Source organism: Gavia stellata, chromosome 15 (assembly GCF_030936135.1).
Source record: "Gavia stellata isolate bGavSte3 chromosome 15, bGavSte3.hap2, whole genome shotgun sequence".
Taxonomy (NCBI): domain Eukaryota; kingdom Metazoa; phylum Chordata; class Aves; order Gaviiformes; family Gaviidae; genus Gavia; species Gavia stellata.
This window is the reverse complement of record NC_082608.1, coordinates 22,299,818-22,319,361: the sequence shown is the minus strand read 5'-3', so window position 1 is coordinate 22,319,361 and position 19,544 is coordinate 22,299,818. Positions and strand designations below refer to the sequence as shown.

Genomic DNA, 19,544 nt, shown 5'->3' with positions numbered 1-19,544 from the left:
ACACAGCCGGCGGTGCCGTCCGATGCCACGTTGCCCCGTGGGAGCAGGTCTGCCTCCCAGGAGAGTGGGGCTGGGCTTCACTTAAGGCCAGTTTCGGGAGGCAGAGCGGGGCCACAGCTTCTCCCAGCCCAAGCTGGAGCCAAGGGACGAGGCAATTCACTCCCCACCGCTGCTGCTGGCAGATGCTTTTATTGATGGCAAAGTCGGGGTTACACCACGCAGCCAGCACTGGCCGAGGGCCCCCAGGGGACAGGCTGGCCCCGCCAGCACCCCGGCCTCCCCCTGCGGCGCCTGGGGGGCCCCTGGCCCCATCTCCCCTCTCTCCCACCCTGGCAGGCACACGGCTGAAATCCACCTCGCCCAGCCCTGTGCTGGAGCCCGTCCAGCTCCAGGGCAGAAGATGCGTATGGGGAGTGGGTCACAGTGCTCCCCCGCCGCAGCCGGGCCATCCCGGTGTGGGGAATTGAATTTGGGAGCCGTCCCGGGAAGGGACAGAGCCCGCGGTGGCGGTGCTGTTCTGCTGAGGAAAGCCATCCCGGCTGGCATGCGCCATGCCTCCTCCTGTGGGCCAGGGCTCAGGGCTTGCTGCGCTTCGCCTGGCTCTCCGTCCCCGTGCCGCCGGCGGCCGCCCGCTTGTTGCGGTGGTGGGGGAAGGTGGGCATGAGCTCCGGCTCGCAGGCTGCGGGGCAGAGAGGGGGGGTCAGCGCGGCCCAGAGCGCCCCAAGCCTTGCCCCGTGGAGGGTTTACTTACGCAGGGGCTTCTCCTTGAAGTAGGAGCTCTCCAGGCAATCTTTTGCCGTCGCCCTGCAGGGACAAGGGGACGTGGCAGGCACCCCCCTGAAGGCGCTGACCTGCCCCCAGCTCTGGGGACAGCCCTGCCGCAGGGGTGGCGTGACGCAGGCAGCCCCGTCCGCGGGCAGGTTTCCTCCTCCCCTGCCCGCCCCGGGTCCTGCCCACACAGAGCTGCCGACGGCTCTTACCGCTTCTTGGGATCGTACATGAAGAGGAAGTTGAGCAGCCGCAGCCCGGCCTCTGACAGCCAGGGGAACTTGTGCTTGAGGTTGTTGTAGGGCTGCTTCCGCAGGGTGTACTGACTCACCAGGGGCAGCTTGGAGAAACCCTGAGGGGGACAGAGCGTGAGGCGGAGGCAGGGAGAGTGGGCAGAACAGGCAGTGAAGGGGAACCGCTCTCACTGGCCAGATGTTTTCGTTGGGCGTCCCCAGGAGCTGCACGATGAGGTCGATCTGGTGGATCTCGGAGGTGCCCGGCAGCAGTGGCTTGTGGGCCAGCAGCTCGGCGAGGATGCAGCCCATGGCCCTGCGGAGCAGATGACACGCAAGAGTCAGCGGGGGCAGAAGCCCCCCCTTTGCAGCCCCCCGCCCTGGGCCCCCTCCTGCCCTCCCCTTACCACATGTCGATGCTGGTGGTCTGGGTCGTCATCCCCAGCAGCAGCTCGGGCGCTCGGTACCTGCGCAGGGGACAGCACCATCTCAAGGGGACCGTGGCGGAGCCGGCGCAAAGGAAGCGCCCACCGCACTGCGAGGACTTGCCCGCGTCACCCTCAGCCGGCGCAGCCCCCCCACACTGACCGCTCACCAAAGCGTGACAACTTTGGGGGTCATCGGCTTCGGCGGCATCCCGTAGGTGCGTGCCAGTCCAAAATCAGCTGCAGTGGAGACTCAAGATCAGGACAGAGGCAAGCCCCTCGCTCCGACCGTGTCATGGAGCGGAGGGAGAGCTGCGGGCGCATCCGCAGCGGGAGCCGGACTGGCAGCTGCCGGGGGCTCACCTATCTTTACGCAGCCTTTGTCGGTCATGAGCAGGTTGGACACCTTCAGATCCCTGTTGGGGAACAGAGAGCGGCTGGTCAGCACCGTCCTTCAGGCATGGCTCCTCCTGTACCTGCGTTTCCCCAGAGCGTGCAGGCAGCCACAGAGCCCCGGAGCTGAGCGATCACGAGAAGTGAATCTCATCATTCAGTGGCCTCCCTGCCCCACCGGCGCTCCCACACGGAGCCACCAATTCCCACCAAACCCCCACCCAGAGCTACTCTACGTGGTGCTGCTCTAACCCAGGACACAGTGTGGGAGGTGAAGAATGACGCTACGTTCCGAGGGCTCAGCAGGCTCCCTCCTGTCAGCCCCTTCTCCCTGCGCTCCCTCTCCCACCGCGTTCATCCCGCTGCTCCCACCTGTGGATGATGTAGTTCTCGTGAAGGTACTGCAGGCCCTTGAGGACTTGCAAGATGATGCACTTCACCTGGAGACAGAGGACAGGAGCACCAACCTTTGAAGAGCAGCACCAGCCAGGCAAACCCCTGGAGATTAAACCCAGCCGGGTGCCCTACGGCTACTGTGGGGCCACGTCCTCTGTGGTCTGCCACTCCTCTGCAGTGTCAGTCCCATGTCCTCCCAGAGCAGCTCACAGGCTGTCTGGGGATACAATTTCTCCCAGCTCTGTTCCCCTGACAGTTTGCTCCAGCCCCAAACCCAGCCTGGAAAGTCCCTGGACCGTTCTGCGAGAGCCAGCTAAGCCCAGGCTCCCCACACGGCCCAGGAATCCCAGCTCACCCGGCGCTCCCCAGCCCTGCTGAAGCTAAACACAAGGTCTGGGGATCACAGGGTCTGGGGAGTCCACGCCACCACATTCTGGCTGGAGTGGCAGCAGCCTCTCAGGGGTGATCTACCTAAAGCCTGGTCAAACCTTTACCTGAGCCTCTGAAAAAGGCGTCTGCATGTTCTCCAGAAGGCTAGCTAAGTCCTGCTCGCAGTAGCCCATCACCAGGAAAATACTGTCGTAGACAAGACACAGTCAGGAGCCTCCCCCAGGACACCTCTCCGGTGTCCCAGTGCTCACAGCGCAGGCCTGTGCTGCAAGAGGCGCCTCAGGGGACTGAGAAGGGTCTGAAAGGCAGAGAAGGCAGGGGGTGGGACAGAAGGGAGGACTCTCACCTCTCCAGATGGTTCCCTACAACCACCTCCTTCAGCTCCACGATGTTGGGGTGCCGAAGCTGCAGGAGCAGGGTGATCTCCCGCAGGCTGCTGATGGGCATTCCTGCGGAGAGTAACAGCCACGCTGCACAACTGCCTTGAGCAGGGGCCAGGGACGCTTCTGCCCGCCATAGGAGCTGGCCCTGCCACAGCTCCCCTGCTCCTCCATTACCATCTTTCTCATTGTCCATCCGCACCTTCTTCAATGCCACGGTCTCGTCTGTCAGGGTGTCCCGGGCCCGGTCTGGAAGAACAGCACAGGCCACGCACTCAGCACCAGAAGACAAACGCTGGTTTTGTCCAGCGGGACCCCTGCGCTGATGAGCCTCCTCTCAGCCTCAGTCCCCGTGACGGCGCCCCCCAACCCCAGGCTGACACGCTCCCGCTGCCAGGACACAGGCAGGTGGGCTGCAGCCCCTCCTTCCGCCCAGGAACTGGCTCTGACTCCGGCCCGCAGAAAGCGGCCAGTGCTGCACTTACACACTATGCCATAGGTGCCCTCTCCGATCCGATTCAGCTTCTCGAATTCCTTCACGCTCCGGCATCTTCCCAGCTGGAACCAAAGAGCCACGTCACAGGCGAGTGCTAGCTCTGGGGCAGCCCTCAGTGGTTTCTCGCCAACCGTCCCAGGGACAGATGACCTCGGTGGCGGACTCAATGCCTTAAGCTACACCCCTCCCTGTCACCGGGCAGACTGCGGTGCTGTTCCGGTGCTTACACAGCAAACCAGCGTTTCAGAAACACCACGGGCACATCAGCTCAGCCAGCGGCTGGGACAGAGGCGGCTCCTCTGGCGTCTTCTGCCCCCAGCCCTGCGCCAGCATGCCGTGCCTGTCACCGCCCGCCCCAGCCGCCACCGAGGAGCCTCCCTGTCCCCCGCACAAGCTGCTCCCAGCCAGCGGGCCGGGTCTGCAGGCACCGCACGCTGCCCAGCACCCTCCCTGCTCCCAGGCCGCCCCGGCAAGGGGTGAAGCTGGGTAGCCGCCGGCCCGGGGCCGCCGCGGCCCCCCCTCAGCAGGCCCTGGGCCCACCCACCACCCGAGGCCCTGAGGGCCCTGGGGCCCTCTCCCCCGCCCGCCAGACACTTCTGGAAGCCCAGGGACCCCGCTCCGCCCGCCCACACGGCCCCGGCCCCTCACCCGGTCGGCCGCCGGCACCTCGAAGAAGCCCTCGCCCCGCAGCCGCCTCAGCCGCAGCGGCTCCAGCTCCCCCTCGGCAGAGCTCCCCTCCGCCATGCTGGCCCCGCGCATGCGCTGTGGCGCCACGCCCCCTGCCCGGCCATCTCCCGCATGCGCACTACCGCCGCCCACTGCGGCGTCCGCTCCCTTACGCATGCGCAGTGCCGCCCTCCCGCTGCAGAGCCCACCCTTTACGCATGCGTTGTGCAGCCCTCACAGTTCCCACGCATGCGCTGTGTCACCTGCCTCGCAGACCCCGCCCCCCGCGCTGGCCCCTGGCAACGGTTGCTAGGCACGGCTTGGGGCCTGGGCGGTGGGCACCACGGCAGCGTCCTGGGGGCCTCGCCCCTGTATGGCCCCGCCCCGCTATAGCTCCGCCCTCTTGTGGCTCCGCCCCGGTGTGGCCCCATCCCTGTGTGACCCCGCCCCCCTGGGGCGTCGCACCCGACCCACCCACGTGACCTCCCCGCCAGGCGGCGCTCGCGCGAGAATCGGCGCGCGCACCCCGGAAGCGGCGGCGGTAGAACCCGGAAGCGGCGGCGGGGCAGGATGGACGGTAAGGGTGGGCGAGCGAGCGGACGGACGGTAAAGGGGGCTCCGCCGCGCCGGGGGGTGTGTGTATGTGGGGGGGGGGCTGGAGCTTGTTCTGGGGGGCGGGGCCGGGGGCTTACCGGGGGCGGGGGCACGGGCACGCCGGGGCCGGGGCCTAGCCCCAGCCCCGGTCCCCAGCCACGCCCCCGGCCTCCGGCCCCGCCGTCGTTCCCGGTGCGCCGTCCCTGAGGCTGTGCTCTCCTTCCCTTCCAGACACGCTCTTCCAGCTGAAGGTGAGGGCGGCGGCGGGCCCTCCGCCTCCTCTCCGTCACGTACCGCCGCTCCCGCAGGGCCGGCCACGGCGTCCACCTCCCCGGGAGGGGCCTGGGGACCGTTCCGCCCGCTGACTCACGCCTCGTCGGGGCTTTCCCTGCTGCGGCCCCGTCACGGAAGGAGGCCGCGGCCTGCGGAGATCCGCCTCCCCGGAGGCGCGGGGGTTCCTGGGGGTGCCGCGGGAGCCCCGCCGATGTTGGCGGCTGCGGGAAGAGGGAGCCCTTTAGCCGGGTTTGTCCTCCGGGGCCGCCGTTCCCGGGCTGTTCCCGGCACTTCCCTTCTCGGAAGCGGGGAAAATGGACTTCCCGGTTTGCCGCTGTGCTCTGGGAGCCTCCGGTGCTTGGGGGGGCCCGTCTCCCCTTCAGAGGGTCGGAGCAGCCGTGGCCGGCGTTGCTGGGTGGGGGAGGCGGCAGGGGCTCCGCTCGCCCCGGGTCCCTGGTTCTGTGCCGCTGTATCCTGGCGCTAACCTGTTGTTTTCTCCACAGTTCACAGCGAAGCAGCTGGAGAAGCTCGCCAAAAAAGCCGAGAAAGACTCCAAGGCCGAGCAAGCCAAAGTCAAAAAGGTGGGTGGGAGCTCCCTCTGCACGTGGAGCTGCTGGGCCGGCGCTGCCAGCCCTCGGCACTGTGCCGGGCGGCTGGAGATCCTCCCTCCTGCCATGTTCCACCAAGGGGCTGGGGGAAGGGGCAGTTCCCCCCCCCCCGGGTCTCGCTGCGCGTGCCAGCTCAGCCCCCAAGCGTTGTGAGTCCCAGCCTCAGCTCTCGAATCTGCCGGCTGGATGTGGTGCATCCCTGCGACGCTGAAAGGGATGTAATTCCCGTTCAAGGGCGTGCTCAGCGTGTTGAGGGTCACAGGAGAGCTGTTTCCTGCTGGAAACCCATCAGGCAGAAACGGAGCGTGCTTGTGTATAAACCTGCGGTGGATTCTCTGTGCAAGCGCTTGCCCTTTGCCCTTCCAGGCCCTTCAGCAGAAGAATGTGGAGTGCGCTCGCGTCTACGCAGAGAATGCCATCCGCAAGAAGAACGAGGGGCTTAACTGGCTCCGCATGTCTTCCCGGGTGGATGCGGTGGCCTCCAAGGTCCAGACAGCAGTGACAATGAAGGGGGTAAGAGCCTCTCCGTGGGCATGGGGCTTTGAGACCGGTCTGTGCCCTGCACACAGCAAACGTTGGCTCTTCCCCTCTCCCTGCCTCGAACCACCTTGGACTTCCCTGTCCCCGGAAAGGATCCCGCCACGCTTCCTGGTTAGCTCAGAGCCCCTCGCTCTGGCGCAGCCCGTGAGGAGCACATCTGGGATGGCCTCGCAGCCAGGCTGCTTCATCAGGGGCTCAGATTAAATCCTTAACCCGTGGCTGCGCAGAGGGAGAGGCTTATGCCTGGAGCCTCTTGCGTCACAGCGTGTACGAGGGTGGTGGGCTGGGACCTGTCCTGCCAGGAGCGCTGCCCGAGGCCGGGCTGAACCTGCAGAGAGCCGGCTGCAGCGTCTGGTGAGCAGGCAGAGCCTGTCCTGCCTCGTAGCGCTGCTGTGAGCATCAGAAATGCTGGCTTCTCTCTTGGTGGCCTGGGTTTTACTCTTGGCAGTGGTGTACCTTGCTTTTGGGGAGCATCCATGAAGCAATCTCCTCTTGCAGGTGACAAAAAACATGGCCCAGGTGACCAAGGCCTTGGACAAGGCTCTGAGCTCCATGGACCTGCAGAAGGTGTCTGCGGTGATGGATAAATTTGAGCAGCAGGTTCAGAATTTGGATGTTCATACATCGGTAAGTGTCGGTGGCGTCCGAGGGGTCCGGGAGGGCTGGGAGCTGCTGGGTTTGGGAGAGTGGGCTTGTCTCTGTGAACCGTAACGCGCTGCCTTCCAGGAGAGAGCTGGGTCCCAGCTGTAACTCAGGCTTCCGCAGCAGTGCTCTGTTCCCCTCGGGGACTCCGGCCTCTGGTGTGGGAAACCCCCTGAGCTGTTCACGCAGTTCTGTTCTTTGCGTTTGAGGGATACGAGAGACATTGGGGAAGACACGTCTCTGCTGCCTTACGGGGAAAGAGCTTGCCGTGCAGAGGCGAACGCGGCAGACGGGGAGAAGAGGGAGGGTGGCTGGCCCTGTGTCACAGCGAGCTGTTACGCAGGCAGAGTCTGTGGCAGAACCGGACCTTGCGCCCCTCCGCTGTGGCCCTGCTTGAGGTCGTTCTGGCTGAGGGGGCCGGTGGCAATGTGGGTTCTGCAGCCGGTTCTTTGGGGAAAGAAGCCGGGCTGGGCCGAGCGGCTTTGCCTGATGGGTTGTCTCTGTCGCAGGTCATGGAAGACTCCATGAGCTCCGCTACCACGCTGACCACGCCGCAGGAGCAGGTGGACAGCCTCATCGTCCAGATTGCGGAGGAGAACGGCCTGGAGATCATGGACCAGCTCAACCAGCTCCCCGAGGGGGCTTCGGCAGTGGGGGAGAGCTCGGTCCGCACCCAGGAGGACCAGCTGTCGCGGAGGTTTGTTCTCTCCCGGGTCCTTTGCCTTGTGTCGAGGCAGTTCGAATCCTTCCCGGGGATCCCACGCCAATATGAAGGGAATGAGTTAGCCCATCACGGCAGGCCGAGTGGGTGCTGAGCCCCCTCTCTCATGCTTGGGCAAGCCGGAGCCCGGCAGTCCCCGTGGTGCCCTGCGCAGGCAGGCGAGGTGGCCGTTGGGGGCTGTGGGACCACTTCGGGCCTGGGGGAGGGGGTGGCTTTTGGCACTCGGCAGCGAGCTCTCGTTGACGAGGTGCAGAACAGTCTCCCGCTGCTCTGTGCTCGCCCTCACGCAGCTGCTGCTGCTCTGGGAACGCTTGGTGCTGACCTTCAAACAGCTCCGGGAACAGGCTGTCTCCCTGGAACTGCCCCAGGAGAAGCTGATGAGCTTCCTCTCCCCGCTCCCTTCCCGCTGCTTCCCACGCAGCCACCACGGGGGTCCATCTGGGGACAGCCCCCAGGCTGCCATGTGCTGCCCTGGGAGCTGGGGGCGACCCTGGGAGAGGGACCAGGCGGGCTGCACTGATGAGGCACCTGGAAGAGAAGCCAGAACCCCTTCTCCGCAGTACCTCGCCTGCGTTGATGACAAGACGCTCCACACTACCCGCAGGCAGCCGTGTCCCTGTGCTCCACGGCAGGATTTCTTGCACCTTTGCCGCAGGAGGGAGGTTTCTGGGCAGAGACGTCCCCTGCACGTGCTGGCTGAGGGGTTTTCTTCTGTCGCGGCCGTTCCCGGCTGCTCTCACGTCGGTTCCCTCTCGTGCTCTCCCTTCCAGGTTGGCTGCCTTGCGGAATTGAGGTCTCCTGTCGCCCCTGCGGACTGCTGCCCCGCTCTGGTGGTATGGCGTGTGGGGTGGAGGGGCCCGGGACTCCTTCCCCACAGCCTCTGCTACGTCCTTGCTCTGACCCACCGGCCAGGCGGATTTGGCCGTCCCCTCCTCCAGCAGCACGCCGCCAGCCCTGCCTGCCTGCGTTTAGACTCTTCTTTTGGGGTGCGACGGTGATGACTTTTCCCAGAGTAGGCAGCGATCCTGGCAGGGGGTTTCTGAGCAGAGACGGCCTCTTTCTGGACTTGAGGAACGCTTTGCTGGCTCTCGTTTCAGGGTGTTTTTCGTTTGAGGGTTGCTGCTGGTTTCTGGCAGCGTCCCACGATACAGCGTCCCGCTCCTGATTTAACCCTGAACGAATGTTTCTGGAGGTGGGTTGTGGTGTCTGCTGGGGTGCTGCTCGCCTGACTCTCCTCCGTGCGTAGCACACTTTTGTTTTCTGTTTTAGACGGGGTGTCCGAGCCGTGGGCTGTGTTTTCCTCGGGGCCCGCAGCAAGGAGCTGTTTACAAGGAGCAGGGAGATCCCCCTGGGGCTGTCTTCCTCTCGCAGCGGTTTGGGAAGGGTTGTTGTCCCGGCTGTGGTGTTTTTGGGAAGGTTAGTGCCTTGCAGGAAGGGGAGGTTACGCCGTGGCGTCTCTTCCCTCGCAGTGACCTTCCTGAACCGTAGCTGACTGCCCGGTTTGCAGACCTACCGATGGTTAGCTCCTCGTCCTGCCGGGCCAGACCTCCCTGGAGCTCTGTACCATAAAGTGACCTTTGAAATGCTCATCCTGCCCTGCGCAAACCCCCGTGTGCGTGCGTGTGAATCCACGCGTTCCCCATCTCCAGCCGCTGCCGTCTGGAAATGGTTATCCAGGCCCCGACCTCCCTTGTGGACCAGTCCCTGCCCGACGTCTGGGAGTGAATCGCAGCAGCTTCCACCCCCGGGCTCGCAGCTGTGGTGGCCGCAGCCTCGTCCCCAAATGTCCCTCAGCCGGATGGGTGTGACAGTAAATGCTAAACCATCCTGAGCCTGTGTCCGCCTGTGCTGGCTGTGGCTCGTCCCCTGGATATCTGCTGCCATTTCCCCTCCGCTGTGTCCCCCCCCTTGCTGCATCTGCTCCGTGCTGCTGCCCACAGAGCGTGGTACTGAGCTGGATGAGCGAGAGCTGCTTCCAGGGCGCTGCAGCGTCCCCCCTCTTCCCGTTGCTCGCGGGGAAACGTGGCTGCTCGGCCCTTGGAGCCTTCCCCTGGGGCTGAAGTCTTCTGTGCCCCTTCTCCTCTGTGACTCCCAGGCACTACTGAGCTGCTGGATTGATGGGAAGCTCGCTGGGAAGGAAATGCAGTTTCCTTTGGCTCTCACGAGGAGCAACTTTAACCTTCTCGCCGCAGGCTGTAAACGAGTGCCATGCAGCTGCCGGGTCCGGCAGCGCTGTGCCAGCGGTGCTGAGCTGTGCTGTATGCCGCCAGGAGCGGGCAGCTGGTCCCGCTGCAGTGGGGCAGCTCTGATTCATCGCTTTTAAAGGGAATTTTAAGGCATGCACAGCTGCTGCTTTGGGCTGTGCAGAGAGGAGGGAAGGGAAGCGTGGGGGAGAGGCAGCTCCCTCCTACTCCCGCTGCTGGCTGGCGTCCCGGCCTGCCTGCGTGACCGTGGGGCAGGACTCGCTGCGGGCCCGGGGCCGTCTCCCCAGCACTTGTGACACAAACACTTTTCACTCTTTTGATTGTTTCTTCTGAGTTCAGTGGCCTTGGCAGTGTGTGTCTAGTGACCGACAGAGCCTTCTTCCCCGACGCGTGCTGCGGTGGGGGCGCGGGGTGGCGACGGGGCAGGAGGAGGTGGCTTTGGGCCACGAAATCACTTGTGTGGTGGAGTCTTGGGTCTTGTGCCCCCTCCCCGTGGGCCGGGCAGAAAGCAGGAGCCCCCGCAGAGACTTGTGCCTGCTCTGCAGTGTGGAGCGGGACTGCCAGCGGGGCCCTCGGCTCCTGCTCCCTGCGGGGCCGGCAGCCTGGCCCTGCACGGGTGCCATGCATGGGTGCCACCCGCGGGGCTGGGGGCCGGGACGTGCGCTGCGGCCCAGGGAGCCCCTGTCCCTGGAAACGCTCCTTCTTCCAGTGTGATGTTTCTCTGTGGTCTCATTTGTGTGTTTTTCAAAGCTTGTCTCATTTGCCTTTTTCTTCTCCCACGCCCTGTTGATTACCTTCTGCTGTTTTAAATAAACAATCCCTGAACATCCCTCATGGTGTGTCTGGGGGTTCAGAGACGAAGAGGGGGTCCGTGTTCCCCTCTGCCTGCGGTGCAGCGTGACGGCCGTGCCCTGGGACAGAGGACCTGGCACTGCGGGGCTGCTGTGGGGCTAAGGTGGGGAGGAGGAAGGGGTCGGTCCTACTCCCGTGGCCTCCCTGCCTCCCCTCGCCCAGTCACCCGCAGAGCCGTGGCTCCCCACCGCCGGGGTCACCGCCTCTGGGGGTGCCGGAGGGGAAGGGGCCCTGATGCATTCCCCCCACGCTCCCCCGCAGGGAGCGGTTCCCTCCGTGTAGCCGAGCCAGGGGAGAACCGGGGTGAGCAGGAGTGGCCGCGGTGCAGCCGATGCCGGCTCAGGGAGGCCGGGGCAGCCGGCTTGAGTCAAGTCCTTTCCCCAACACGGATTTGGGGCTGCCCAGCTCCCTGCGCTCTTCTCCGCACCCTTCCCTGGCGCTGGTGGGGAGGAGGCCGGCTCCCTGAGGGGGACATCTCTGGCTCGTAACCCCACGGAGGGAGCCCTGGTGCTTTCCACCCCAGTCTTGCCATCGGCACCTGCCGACAGCAGCTTCACCACCGGGGATGGCTGCTGCGGCCTGCTGTGCTCACCGTCCTGGCGGGGAGCGGGCGCATCCCTTCCCGGTCCCCATCTTCTCCCCGTGCCCGTCCCTTCCCCGTGCCGGGCTGGCAGACGGGGCTCTGCGCCTCAGCCAATTTGCGAATGCCACAGGAAGATGGCTCTCCTTCTCCTGCCTGTTTTCCCGGTGCCCAAAGCCGCCTCCGCCTCCGCTCTGAAGACAGGCTGTTCCCAAATGTGAGAGGAAATTGCTAAGAAGATAATTGAGTAGCCAATTAATTAGCTAATGATTAATGTAAGCATCCTGCGGAGGCAGCCCTAGAGCCAACCTGGCTGTGTTGCAGCGATGTGTCACTCCCGGTGCGGTGACAGCTTCCCGGTGCCCCGGGGTGGGCACCCACCGGGCCCCCACGCCTCTGCCCCGCCGGAGCTGGGGCCACTCAGCCGGGGTGGTCAGCAGGGTGTCGGTGTAGCTGGTGACGTGCCAGGGTGGCCGGTATTGTGCCAGGGCTGCGGCTGGTGGTCCACCGCAGGGTCCCGGCACGGACGCACGCTGCCGGCGGTGCTCAAAGCACGGCTTTATTTTGCTCGCGGGGCCGGTGCGCAGGCGGGAAGGGGCGACAAGGTTGGGCCCAGCCCGGCAGCCACCGGACCCGCTGCCGGAATCCTGCCGGGCAGGGTGCTGGGGCTGCGGCAGGAGCCGGGGCCGCGTACTAGGAGAGCAGGGAGTGCAGCAGGGCCAGCACCAGCGCCAGGGCTGCCGGTGGGAGCCGGGCTGTGCCGGCACTGTTGGCATACCCATAGCGGGTCCTGCACGTCCCCTCCAGCTCCTCGAAGGCGATGGGTGTCTCGCGGGCAGCCGTGCCTTGCAGGGTCATCTTCACCTGCGATGGGGGACAGGGTGGGCTCCCGCAGCGAGGGGCAGTCCCCATGCCCCACGCAGCCCCCTGTCACCTTGCACGTCCCCGTCCCACCCCATACCATCCCAAGCCCTGCACGTCCCCGTGCCCCCTGTTCATCCCCTGCCCCGCATGTCCCTGTGCCACCCCGTGTCCCCACACATCCCCAAGTGCCGTACGTCCTGATGTCCCACTTGTCTCCGCTATCCCACGTGTCCCCATGCCCCATACATCCCCGTGCCCGGTGCTCCCCGTGCCCGGTGCTCCCCGTGCCCCGCTCACCTCCTCCACCTTTCTGAAGACGCGGAGCAGGTTTTCGGCCAGGGCCGCCTTCACCTCTGCCTCCGTCCAATTCCTCGCCAGCAGCTCAGCCACCAGCGCAGGGTACGTGGAGACGTCTTCCAGGCCGGTGGGGAGCCTGCACCACCCCGCAGCTCGCAACCGTGCCAGGGGCAGCTGAGCCCAGCGGCACCCACCTCCCGCACCCCCCCAGCCACCCGCGCAGGGCATGGGGGAGACCCCCCACCCACGGCAAGTCCCCACGGCTGGGGACACGCTGCCATGTCCCACTGGCACAGCCCGTCCCATGCCCGTCACCCGCTTTACCCCGTGACCCCGTCGTAGTCCCCGCCAAAGCCGACAGACTGGGCGCCGGCCACCTTCTTCACGTAGTCCATGTGGTCTGCGGGCGCGGAGGGGCGGCGGTGAGTGGGGCGGGGGGGTGCGTGTCACACTGCCACCCCACCTTGCCCGCCCGGGCGCCCACCTCACCTGCGACGTCAGTCAGCGTGGCCGTGTCCCTGCATGTCACGTATGCGTTGTAGAAGTTGACCATCACCAGGCTGCCCGTGGAGGCCTGGGGGAGAGGCGGCTCTGAGCTCTGCGGTCCCCTCGCCGGCCCCCCCTCCCTGCCCATGGCCGTGTCCTGGCGCTCACCACCATCATCAGCACATCATCGGGCACGTTGCGGTGGTGCGGGCAGAGCTTGTAGGCGGACGAGTGGCTGAAGATGACGGGGGCTTTGGAGAGGCGCAGCACCACCTTCATCGTCTCCACCGAGACGTGGGCCAGGTCCACGATCATGCCCAGGCGGTTCATCTCCTCCAGCACCGTCTGCAGGGAGGGGGACGGGGATGGGGACAGGGACAGGACAGGTGAGGGGTGCACGAGGGGCCGTGGCAGCCCTGCATGGGGGGACACTGTGCACCCAGGGCACCCACTGCTCGGCTTAATAACCTGGCATGGGGCTGGCGGGTGCCGGTACCGTGCACCCCACCCTGGCTGCTGCTCTCAGACACCACTGCCGATGCTGTCCCCACTCACCTTCCCGAAGGGCGAGAGGCCATGGTGCAGGGCTGGCTCGTCCCCAGTGTCCACCAGCCAGTTGTCAGCCCTGCGGAACAGGGAGAGCATCAGGGCGGACGCCTGGCTCCGTGCCCCCGCTCAGCCGCACGACCCGTCCCCCCGCCACGCTGGCCCTGTCACCCCATCCCCGTCCCCCACCGCGGGCTGCTACCAAGGGGTGTTGCAGCTGTGGGTGAGGGTCATGTAGCGGACGCCGAGGTGGTAGAAGGTGCGCAGAACGCCCAAGCTGCTGTCGATGGAGTGGCCGCCCTCCACCCCGATGAGGCTGGCCACCTTCTTGCTCTGGAAAGCCTGCCGGATGCCTGCGGGGAGGGCAGGGGAGCATCACCCGGGGTGGGCACCAGGGCACCCATGTCCCCCGGGGCACCCGCGTGTCGGCCCCGCACCCGCTCACCGGCGCTGCTGACGACGCAGGCGAAGGTCTCAGGGTAGAGCTCGCACATGCGGTGCACCACATCGATCTGCTCCAGCGTGCGCTTCACCGCATCCTTGTTCTGTGTGTCGCAGGGCACGTACACCGACCAGAACTGCCCGTGACGGCACTCGGTGAGCACCGGGAGCCGGGCCCCATGCCCACTGCCCCTCACCCTGGTGCCCGCTGCCCACCCCGGTGTCTGCCCCGCTGCCCTCTCCGGTGCCCCCACCCACCCCGGTGCCCTCCCTGATGCCCCATGCCCACCCCGGTGTCTGCCCCGGTGCCCTCCCCGGTGCCCCCACCCACCCCGGTGCCCTCCCTGATGCCCCATGCCCACTCCGGTGTCTGTCCCGGTGCCCTCCCCGGTGCCCCCACCCACCCCGGTGCCCTCCCTGATGCCCCATGCCCACCCCGGTGTCTGCCCCGCTGCCCTCTCCGGTGCCCCCACCCACCCCGGTGCCCTCCCTGATGCCCCATGCCCACCCCGGTGCCCACCCCGGTGCCCCCACCCGCCTCGCCGTCCCACCTGCCCTCCCACGTGCCCGCTGCGCAGTTTGGGGATGTTGGTGTGGGTGCCGTTCAGCAGCGTGAGGTTGGCCTCCGGCAGCCCCAGCTGGTTGTTGAACCTCTTGAGGAGCTGCCAGGGCAGGTCGTTGTGCCTGGGCAGGGGAGAGAGCGGGAGGGAGGGGCTGTCTGTCCGTCTGTCCGTCCAGCCAGCCAGCCTGGCTGCCCATCTCCCTGTCTGTCTGCCCACCCATTCCCCACACATCTGGCCATTATTCCATCCATCTGTCCGTCCGTCCGTCATCCATCCATCAACTCACGGGTCCATCCACCCACCCATCCGTGCCCTCTGCCAAGAGCCACCCAAGCAGCTCTGGATGAGAGCCGGGGACCGGTCACTCCCAGGGACCCCCTTTGCCGGCTGGCGGGGAGCTGGGGACCCTTCTGTGCACCCCTGCACCCCCCATCCCCACTCAGCCCTTGCACCAGGGGAGCCATCCCAGCACCCCTCTGACGGGGATGTCACCGTCACCGCTGTGGGGATGTCACCACCACGGGGCCATCATCGCCGCCCCGTGTCCCGCACCCAGCAGTATCGCTGGGGAAGTGCCAGGGGCCAGACGCACGGGCCGGCTCCCACTTCTCCCCTCCTGTGTCACAGTCCCCACATCCTCCAGCTCCCCCTGCCCCGCACACGCTTCCAGGGGCCGTGCCGTGCCAGGCTGCCACGGCACCGGGCTGGTGCCACGGGGGAACCCTGCGGAGCACCCGAGCCTCCTGAGGGTCCCGGCACGAGACTGGGGACATCTCTTCGGCCGTGACCCCGCGTTTGCCCTGAGCGGGGACTTCCCCCGGCGCAGCCTGGCACCTGGCTTCCCAGCACCCTGCCTGCTCCGGCCGGGCTGCACCGCCGGGGATCCCCTCGGCTGCACAGCCCCGGCGTGCCTGGCACGGGGATCCCCCGGTGGGCCATCCCCAGTGGGATTTTCTGGCTGGGGTTTTTCTCAGGGTGCCAAGAGCCACAGTCCTGCCGGGGCGGCTGGATGCGCCGTTGGGGCCAGGCAACCTTTGCTCACCCGTCGATGACCGGCGTGGTCATCATGATGCGCTCGGCTTCCTCCCGGTGATTCTGCCCGGCGCAGGGCAGGAGCAGGCACAGCACCAGTGCCAGCGCCAGCACCGGTACGCTCCCACCCGGCATCTTCGCCTGCTCGGTGCCACTGGGGGATGAACCGGGGTGACCTGCCGCCGCTGCCACGAGCCTGCTGAGTGCACGCACCGGGACGGCTGCCCCAGCTCACCATCTGTTCCCTCCCGCCGTAAATAAATAACCAGGAGTCGCAGCCGTAACCCCACCCTGCGTGCCCTGCGCCCCAACCCTGCCAGTGCCCGGGCATAGTGGGCGCAGGGGTGGCGCGGCGGCGACGGCCTCCCCCAGCCCGGCTGTGCCGGGGCCTCTCCACAGAGCTGCGGTGACGCTCCCGGCCCCTCTAATGCAGCCCAGATTTTTTTTTTGCTGGGAAACTGCTGGTTCCATCTCCGCCTCGGCCTCCCCAGCGCCGGCACCCGCCGGCACCCCTGGCCCAGCGCTGGCACCCCCACCGCCGATGGGCAGGGCCCGGCACCCCTGTCCCTCGCTCACCCCGGCCCCGGGACGCTCGGGCGGCTGCTGCCTGCGACGGCTGTGAAATATGTTTTCCGGCTTACGTGCTGGCGGCAGGGCTGGGATGGGCTCCGGCCACCCCAGAGCCACCCCCCGACATGGCGTCGGGCGCTGGGGAGTGGCCGAGTGCCGGCGCACCCCACGGCTCTGTGGGGAGGCTGTCCTGCCATGGAGGGGCTGGGGGGCAGCAGCCGGGGCGGCACGGCCCTGGTGTGGGGCTGCCGATGGTGCTCCATGTGTGCTGGGCTCCCCCCGCCCCGTAGCCCCGCTGCGGCGTCGTGTGTGGGGAAACTGAGGCACCAGTCCGTCCTGCTGCCCAGCGCCTGCGGTGGGGGCACCCTGGCTGGCTCCTGCGCGGGGGCTGGCGGTGGCCACGGTGTCGTGCGAGACAAGAGGCACCGCAGCGCTGTGGGGAATGGCAGGGAGCCACGTGGAGACATCCCGCCTCGCGCCTCGTCCTGGGGTGCACCGGGACAGGGATCTCTTCCTCCAGCACGGTGCCGGCCATGGGGCACGGTGTGGGGCTGGCACCCCCGGGTTCACAGCCGGCTGCTGCGGCTGGTGATGCTCCCCGACACCCTTCCTGCCACCGGGCAAGCGGGGTGCCCCAACCGCCCCAGCTCTCCCGGTCTGGCCATGGGGTCTCCCGTCCCGTCCCGGGGGTGTCCCCAGCCCGGGGCCGTCCCGCAGCCCCCCAACCCCGCAGGCAGCGCTCTCCCGGCGATGGCCCCAGCGTGGCCGGATCCCCGTCCCCCTGGCAGGAATGTGCCGGGGGGGCCCGGCCTCCCGCCCGCCGGGACGGCTTCCTCTTTTGCAGCTATTTAAGGCCGACCGCCGGCGTGTCCCATCAGCGGACGGGCCATGGCGCGGATGGAGGTGACTGAGACCTTCGCCGGCATCTCCCTGCCCGGCCACCTCCACACCCAGGAGTCCCTCGGCTTCGCCGCCACCTTCCCCTTCCACCCCACCGACGTGGTCATCGCCACCTACCCCAAATCGGGTGAGGGCCAGCGGGGCGGCGGGCTGGGGGCGAGGAGGGGCCCGGCAGGGCTGGGGACAGGGAGGGGACCCAGGTTGGGGGGCAGTGGGGCAGGGCTGGGGACCCCCAGGCTCTGCCGCCGGCCCCTGGCTCGCTGGCAGACCCGGAGCTGCCTGCGTGGCCGGGCTCAGGGCCAGCCCCCCCCGGACCCCACAGCCCTCCGGGCGCAGCGCAGGGGACCCCCGGCCCCAGCCGTCGGCTCCCACCCCCCCAAACCCCCACCCTACGGGTGGGGGGCGGCCGTGCCCACAGCCTCCCCAGCCCTGTCCTGTCCCCAACCCCAGACTGGTGTGACTGGTGGGGGGTCTGGGGCGGGGGTCCCACACGGCACTGCCAGCCCAGCTGCTGCCCCGTGTTGTGCCGTGCCGTGCCGAGCCATGCCACGCTGAGCCATTCAATGCCGTGCTGTGCCAATCTGCGCCACGCTGTGCTGTGCCGAACGATAGATGCGCCATGCTGTGCCGTGCCCTGCTGTGCCGTGCCACGGGGTACTGTGCCATGCTGTGCTGAGCCGTGCCATGCCATGCAGCGCTGTGCTGTACCGCACTGTGCCATGCCATGCCGTGCTCTGCCCTGCTGTGCCATTCTGTGCTGAGCCATGCCACGCCCTGGTGAGCCATGCCATGCCATACCATGCCATGCCATGCTCTGCAGTGCCATGCCGTGCTCTGCCCTGATGTGCCATTCGGTGCCATGCCGTGCCATGCTATACTGCACCATGCCATGCTCTGCGGTGCCATGCCATGCTCTGCCCTGATGTGCCATTCTGTGCTGAGCCATGCCACACCACGGTGAGCTGTGCCATGCTATACCATGCCATGCCATGGTCTGCAGTGCCATGCCACGCTCTGCCCTGATGTGACATTCTGTGCTGTGCTGTGCCATGCTATACCGTGCAATACAGTGCCATGCCATGCTCTGCGGTGCCATGCCATGCTTTGCCCTGATGTGCCATTCTGTGCCGTGCCATGCTCTACCGTGCCATACAGTGCCATGCCATTCTCTGCGGTGCCATGCCATGCTCTGCCCTGATGTGCCATTCTGTGCTGTGCCGTGCCATGCTGTACCACACCATTACAGTGCCATGCCATGCCATGCTCTGCCCTGATGTGCCATTCTGTGCCGTGCCGCGCCGTGCCGCGTGGTGCCCGCTGCCCTGACGCCCACCTCCCCAGGCACCACCTGGATGCAGGAGATCCTGACGCTGCTGTTCAGCCGCGGGGACGTCCTGCCGGCCAAGACCATCCCTAACTGGGAGCGGGCGCCCTGGCTGGAGCAGATCTACTTCAGGGATGCGCTGCAGGATACGGCTGCCCACCGGCTCATCACCACCCACCTCCCTGCCCACGTCCTGGCACCCGCCCTGCAGCGGAGCAAGGCCAAGGTCAGGGGGGTGCCGGGACTGTCTGGGGGGGTCCCCGCAGGGGCATCCCGTGCCCATGGGGCTTCCCGCAGCTGCAGTGATTTCCAGGGGCTTTCTGAGCAGGGCGGAGCGGAATCCCCCCCTCGGCGGTGGGGCTGACGCTGTTCCCCCCCCAAGGTGATCTACGTGGCCAGGAACCCCAAGGACGTCGCTGTCTCCTTCTACCACTTCCACCGCCTGGCCAAGTTCCTGCCCGACCCCGGCTCCTTCGATACCTTCCTCACGCGGTTCCTCGAGGGCACAGGTAAGGGCTGGGGGGGTCCCCAGGGTCCTGGGACATGGCCACAGGGCCCCCCGTCACCCCCCACCTCCCCCCAGTGCACTATGGCTCCTGGTTTGACCACGTCAAGGGCTGGCTGGACCAGCGGCAGCTCCTGGACATCTTCTACGTCACCTATGAGGAGCTGCACCAGGTGAGCCCCGGCGTGTCCCCATCCCCGTCCCTGTCCCCGCTGGCTGCCCCGGGCTGACCGTCCCCTCCGCTGCAGGACCTGCGCAGCACGGCGCAGCGGCTCAGCGCCTTCCTGGGCTGTCCGCTGGGACCGGAGACGCTGGGAGCCCTGGAAGAGCACTGCAGCTTCGTCGCCATGCGGGACAACGCCATGGCCAACTACTCCCTCATCCCCTCCGAGATCATGGACCACAGCCAGGGAAGCTTCATGAGGAAAGGTGAGGTGCGGGACGGGGCGGGGGGGACACGGGGGGCACCGGCCCTGGCTGCAGCCTCCCCGCCGCCCCGTCCCCTCCGTCCCGCAGGCGTGGTGGGGGACTGGCGCGACCACTTCTCCCCCCGGCAAAACGCCCTCTTCAACCGCCTCTACCAGGAGGAGATGGGCGACTCGGAGCTGCCCGTGCACTGGCCCATGGCCTGAGGGGCCGGGGGGGCCCGGGGGGCCCCCCGCGTGCCACCCTGACACCCCACAACACAGCTGGCCCCCCGCCTGCCGAGCCCTGCTGCGGGGGGGGCACGCTGCATGGGGATCCCCCCAGCACCCCCCATAACATACGCACCCCCATGCATCGCCCCGGGGGCCGGGGCAGGGCAGGGGGTCCGGGGAGGACGCCAGCTGCACGACACCCGCCTGGGGACGGGGG

At 67.2% G+C, this 19,544-nt stretch overlaps 4 protein-coding genes across 5 annotated transcripts; 2 read left to right on the top strand and 2 right to left on the bottom strand.

Moving 5' to 3' along the window:
• Window positions 1-276: 276 nt before the first annotated feature.
• Window positions 277-4,225, bottom strand: CDK10 (cyclin dependent kinase 10). Of its 2 annotated transcripts, XM_059824696.1 has the most exons (13): window positions 4,130-4,225; window positions 3,471-3,543; window positions 3,163-3,234; window positions 2,952-3,054; window positions 2,710-2,791; window positions 2,192-2,259; window positions 1,790-1,842; window positions 1,597-1,666; window positions 1,409-1,468; window positions 1,194-1,317; window positions 981-1,120; window positions 752-804; window positions 277-679 (listed from the first exon to the last, which is right to left on the bottom strand). In XM_059824696.1, the coding sequence occupies exons 1-13, from the start codon at window positions 4,223-4,225 to the stop codon at window positions 576-578; spliced, it is 1,098 nt and encodes a 365-aa protein (XP_059680679.1). In that variant the 3' UTR covers window positions 277-575. The 2 variants fall into 2 exon arrangements, with proteins under 2 accessions (XP_059680679.1, XP_059680680.1); XM_059824697.1 differs by lacking the exons at window positions 3,471-3,543; window positions 4,130-4,225 and having other exon boundaries at window positions 999-1,120; window positions 3,163-3,213.
• Window positions 4,226-4,717: 492 nt separating this feature from the next.
• CHMP1A (charged multivesicular body protein 1A) lies at window positions 4,718-8,357 on the top strand. The gene is made up of 7 exons (XM_059824780.1): window positions 4,718-4,724; window positions 4,973-4,992; window positions 5,518-5,595; window positions 5,989-6,135; window positions 6,661-6,789; window positions 7,314-7,501; window positions 8,296-8,357. Exons 1-7 carry the CDS (start codon window positions 4,718-4,720, stop codon window positions 8,315-8,317), a joined length of 591 nt encoding a protein of 196 aa, XP_059680763.1. The 3' UTR covers window positions 8,318-8,357.
• Window positions 8,358-11,854: 3,497 nt separating this feature from the next.
• Window positions 11,855-15,525, bottom strand: DPEP1 (dipeptidase 1). The gene is made up of 10 exons (XM_059825096.1): window positions 15,401-15,525; window positions 14,347-14,479; window positions 13,800-13,932; window positions 13,557-13,707; window positions 13,364-13,433; window positions 12,977-13,153; window positions 12,812-12,896; window positions 12,647-12,722; window positions 12,323-12,458; window positions 11,855-12,025 (listed from the first exon to the last, which is right to left on the bottom strand). Exons 1-10 carry the CDS (start codon window positions 15,523-15,525, stop codon window positions 11,855-11,857), a joined length of 1,257 nt encoding a protein of 418 aa, XP_059681079.1.
• Window positions 15,526-16,848: 1,323 nt separating this feature from the next.
• On the top strand, window positions 16,849-19,332 carry LOC132318246 (sulfotransferase 2B1-like). The gene is made up of 6 exons (XM_059824953.1): window positions 16,849-16,987; window positions 18,202-18,410; window positions 18,567-18,693; window positions 18,768-18,862; window positions 18,938-19,118; window positions 19,206-19,332. Exons 1-6 carry the CDS (start codon window positions 16,849-16,851, stop codon window positions 19,319-19,321), a joined length of 867 nt encoding a protein of 288 aa, XP_059680936.1. The 3' UTR covers window positions 19,322-19,332.
• Window positions 19,333-19,544: the final 212 nt, after the last annotated feature.

Excerpts from the sequence above, each read along its gene's own strand:
- CDK10 (XM_059824696.1), bottom strand. The coding sequence starts at position 4,225 with ATGGCGGAGGGGAGCTCTGCCGAGGGGGAGCTGGAGCCGCTGCGGCTG. Across the intron at positions 3,235-3,470 it reads GGGCACCTATGGCATAGTGT|ACCGGGCCCGGGACACCCTG; the intron begins GTAAGTGCAGCA and ends CTGTTCTTCCAG. Across the intron at positions 2,792-2,951 it reads GTAGGGAACCATCTGGAGAG|TATTTTCCTGGTGATGGGCT; the intron begins GTGAGAGTCCTC and ends TGTCTACGACAG.
- DPEP1 (XM_059825096.1), bottom strand. The coding sequence starts at position 15,525 with ATGCCGGGTGGGAGCGTACCGGTGCTGGCGCTGGCACTGGTGCTGTGC. Across the intron at positions 14,480-15,400 it reads ACCACGCCGGTCATCGACGG|GCACAACGACCTGCCCTGGC; the intron begins GTGAGCAAAGGT and ends TCCCCTGCCCAG. Across the intron at positions 12,026-12,322 it reads TCTTCAGAAAGGTGGAGGAG|GTGAAGATGACCCTGCAAGG; the intron begins GTGAGCGGGGCA and ends CCCCCATCGCAG.
- LOC132318246 (XM_059824953.1), top strand. The coding sequence starts at position 16,849 with ATGGCGCGGATGGAGGTGACTGAGACCTTCGCCGGCATCTCCCTGCCC. Across the intron at positions 18,411-18,566 it reads TGCAGCGGAGCAAGGCCAAG|GTGATCTACGTGGCCAGGAA; the intron begins GTCAGGGGGGTG and ends TCCCCCCCCAAG. Across the intron at positions 18,863-18,937 it reads CCTATGAGGAGCTGCACCAG|GACCTGCGCAGCACGGCGCA; the intron begins GTGAGCCCCGGC and ends CCTCCGCTGCAG.
- CHMP1A (XM_059824780.1), top strand. Across the intron at positions 5,596-5,988 it reads AGCAAGCCAAAGTCAAAAAG|GCCCTTCAGCAGAAGAATGT; the intron begins GTGGGTGGGAGC and ends TTGCCCTTCCAG. Across the intron at positions 6,136-6,660 it reads CAGCAGTGACAATGAAGGGG|GTGACAAAAAACATGGCCCA; the intron begins GTAAGAGCCTCT and ends CTCCTCTTGCAG.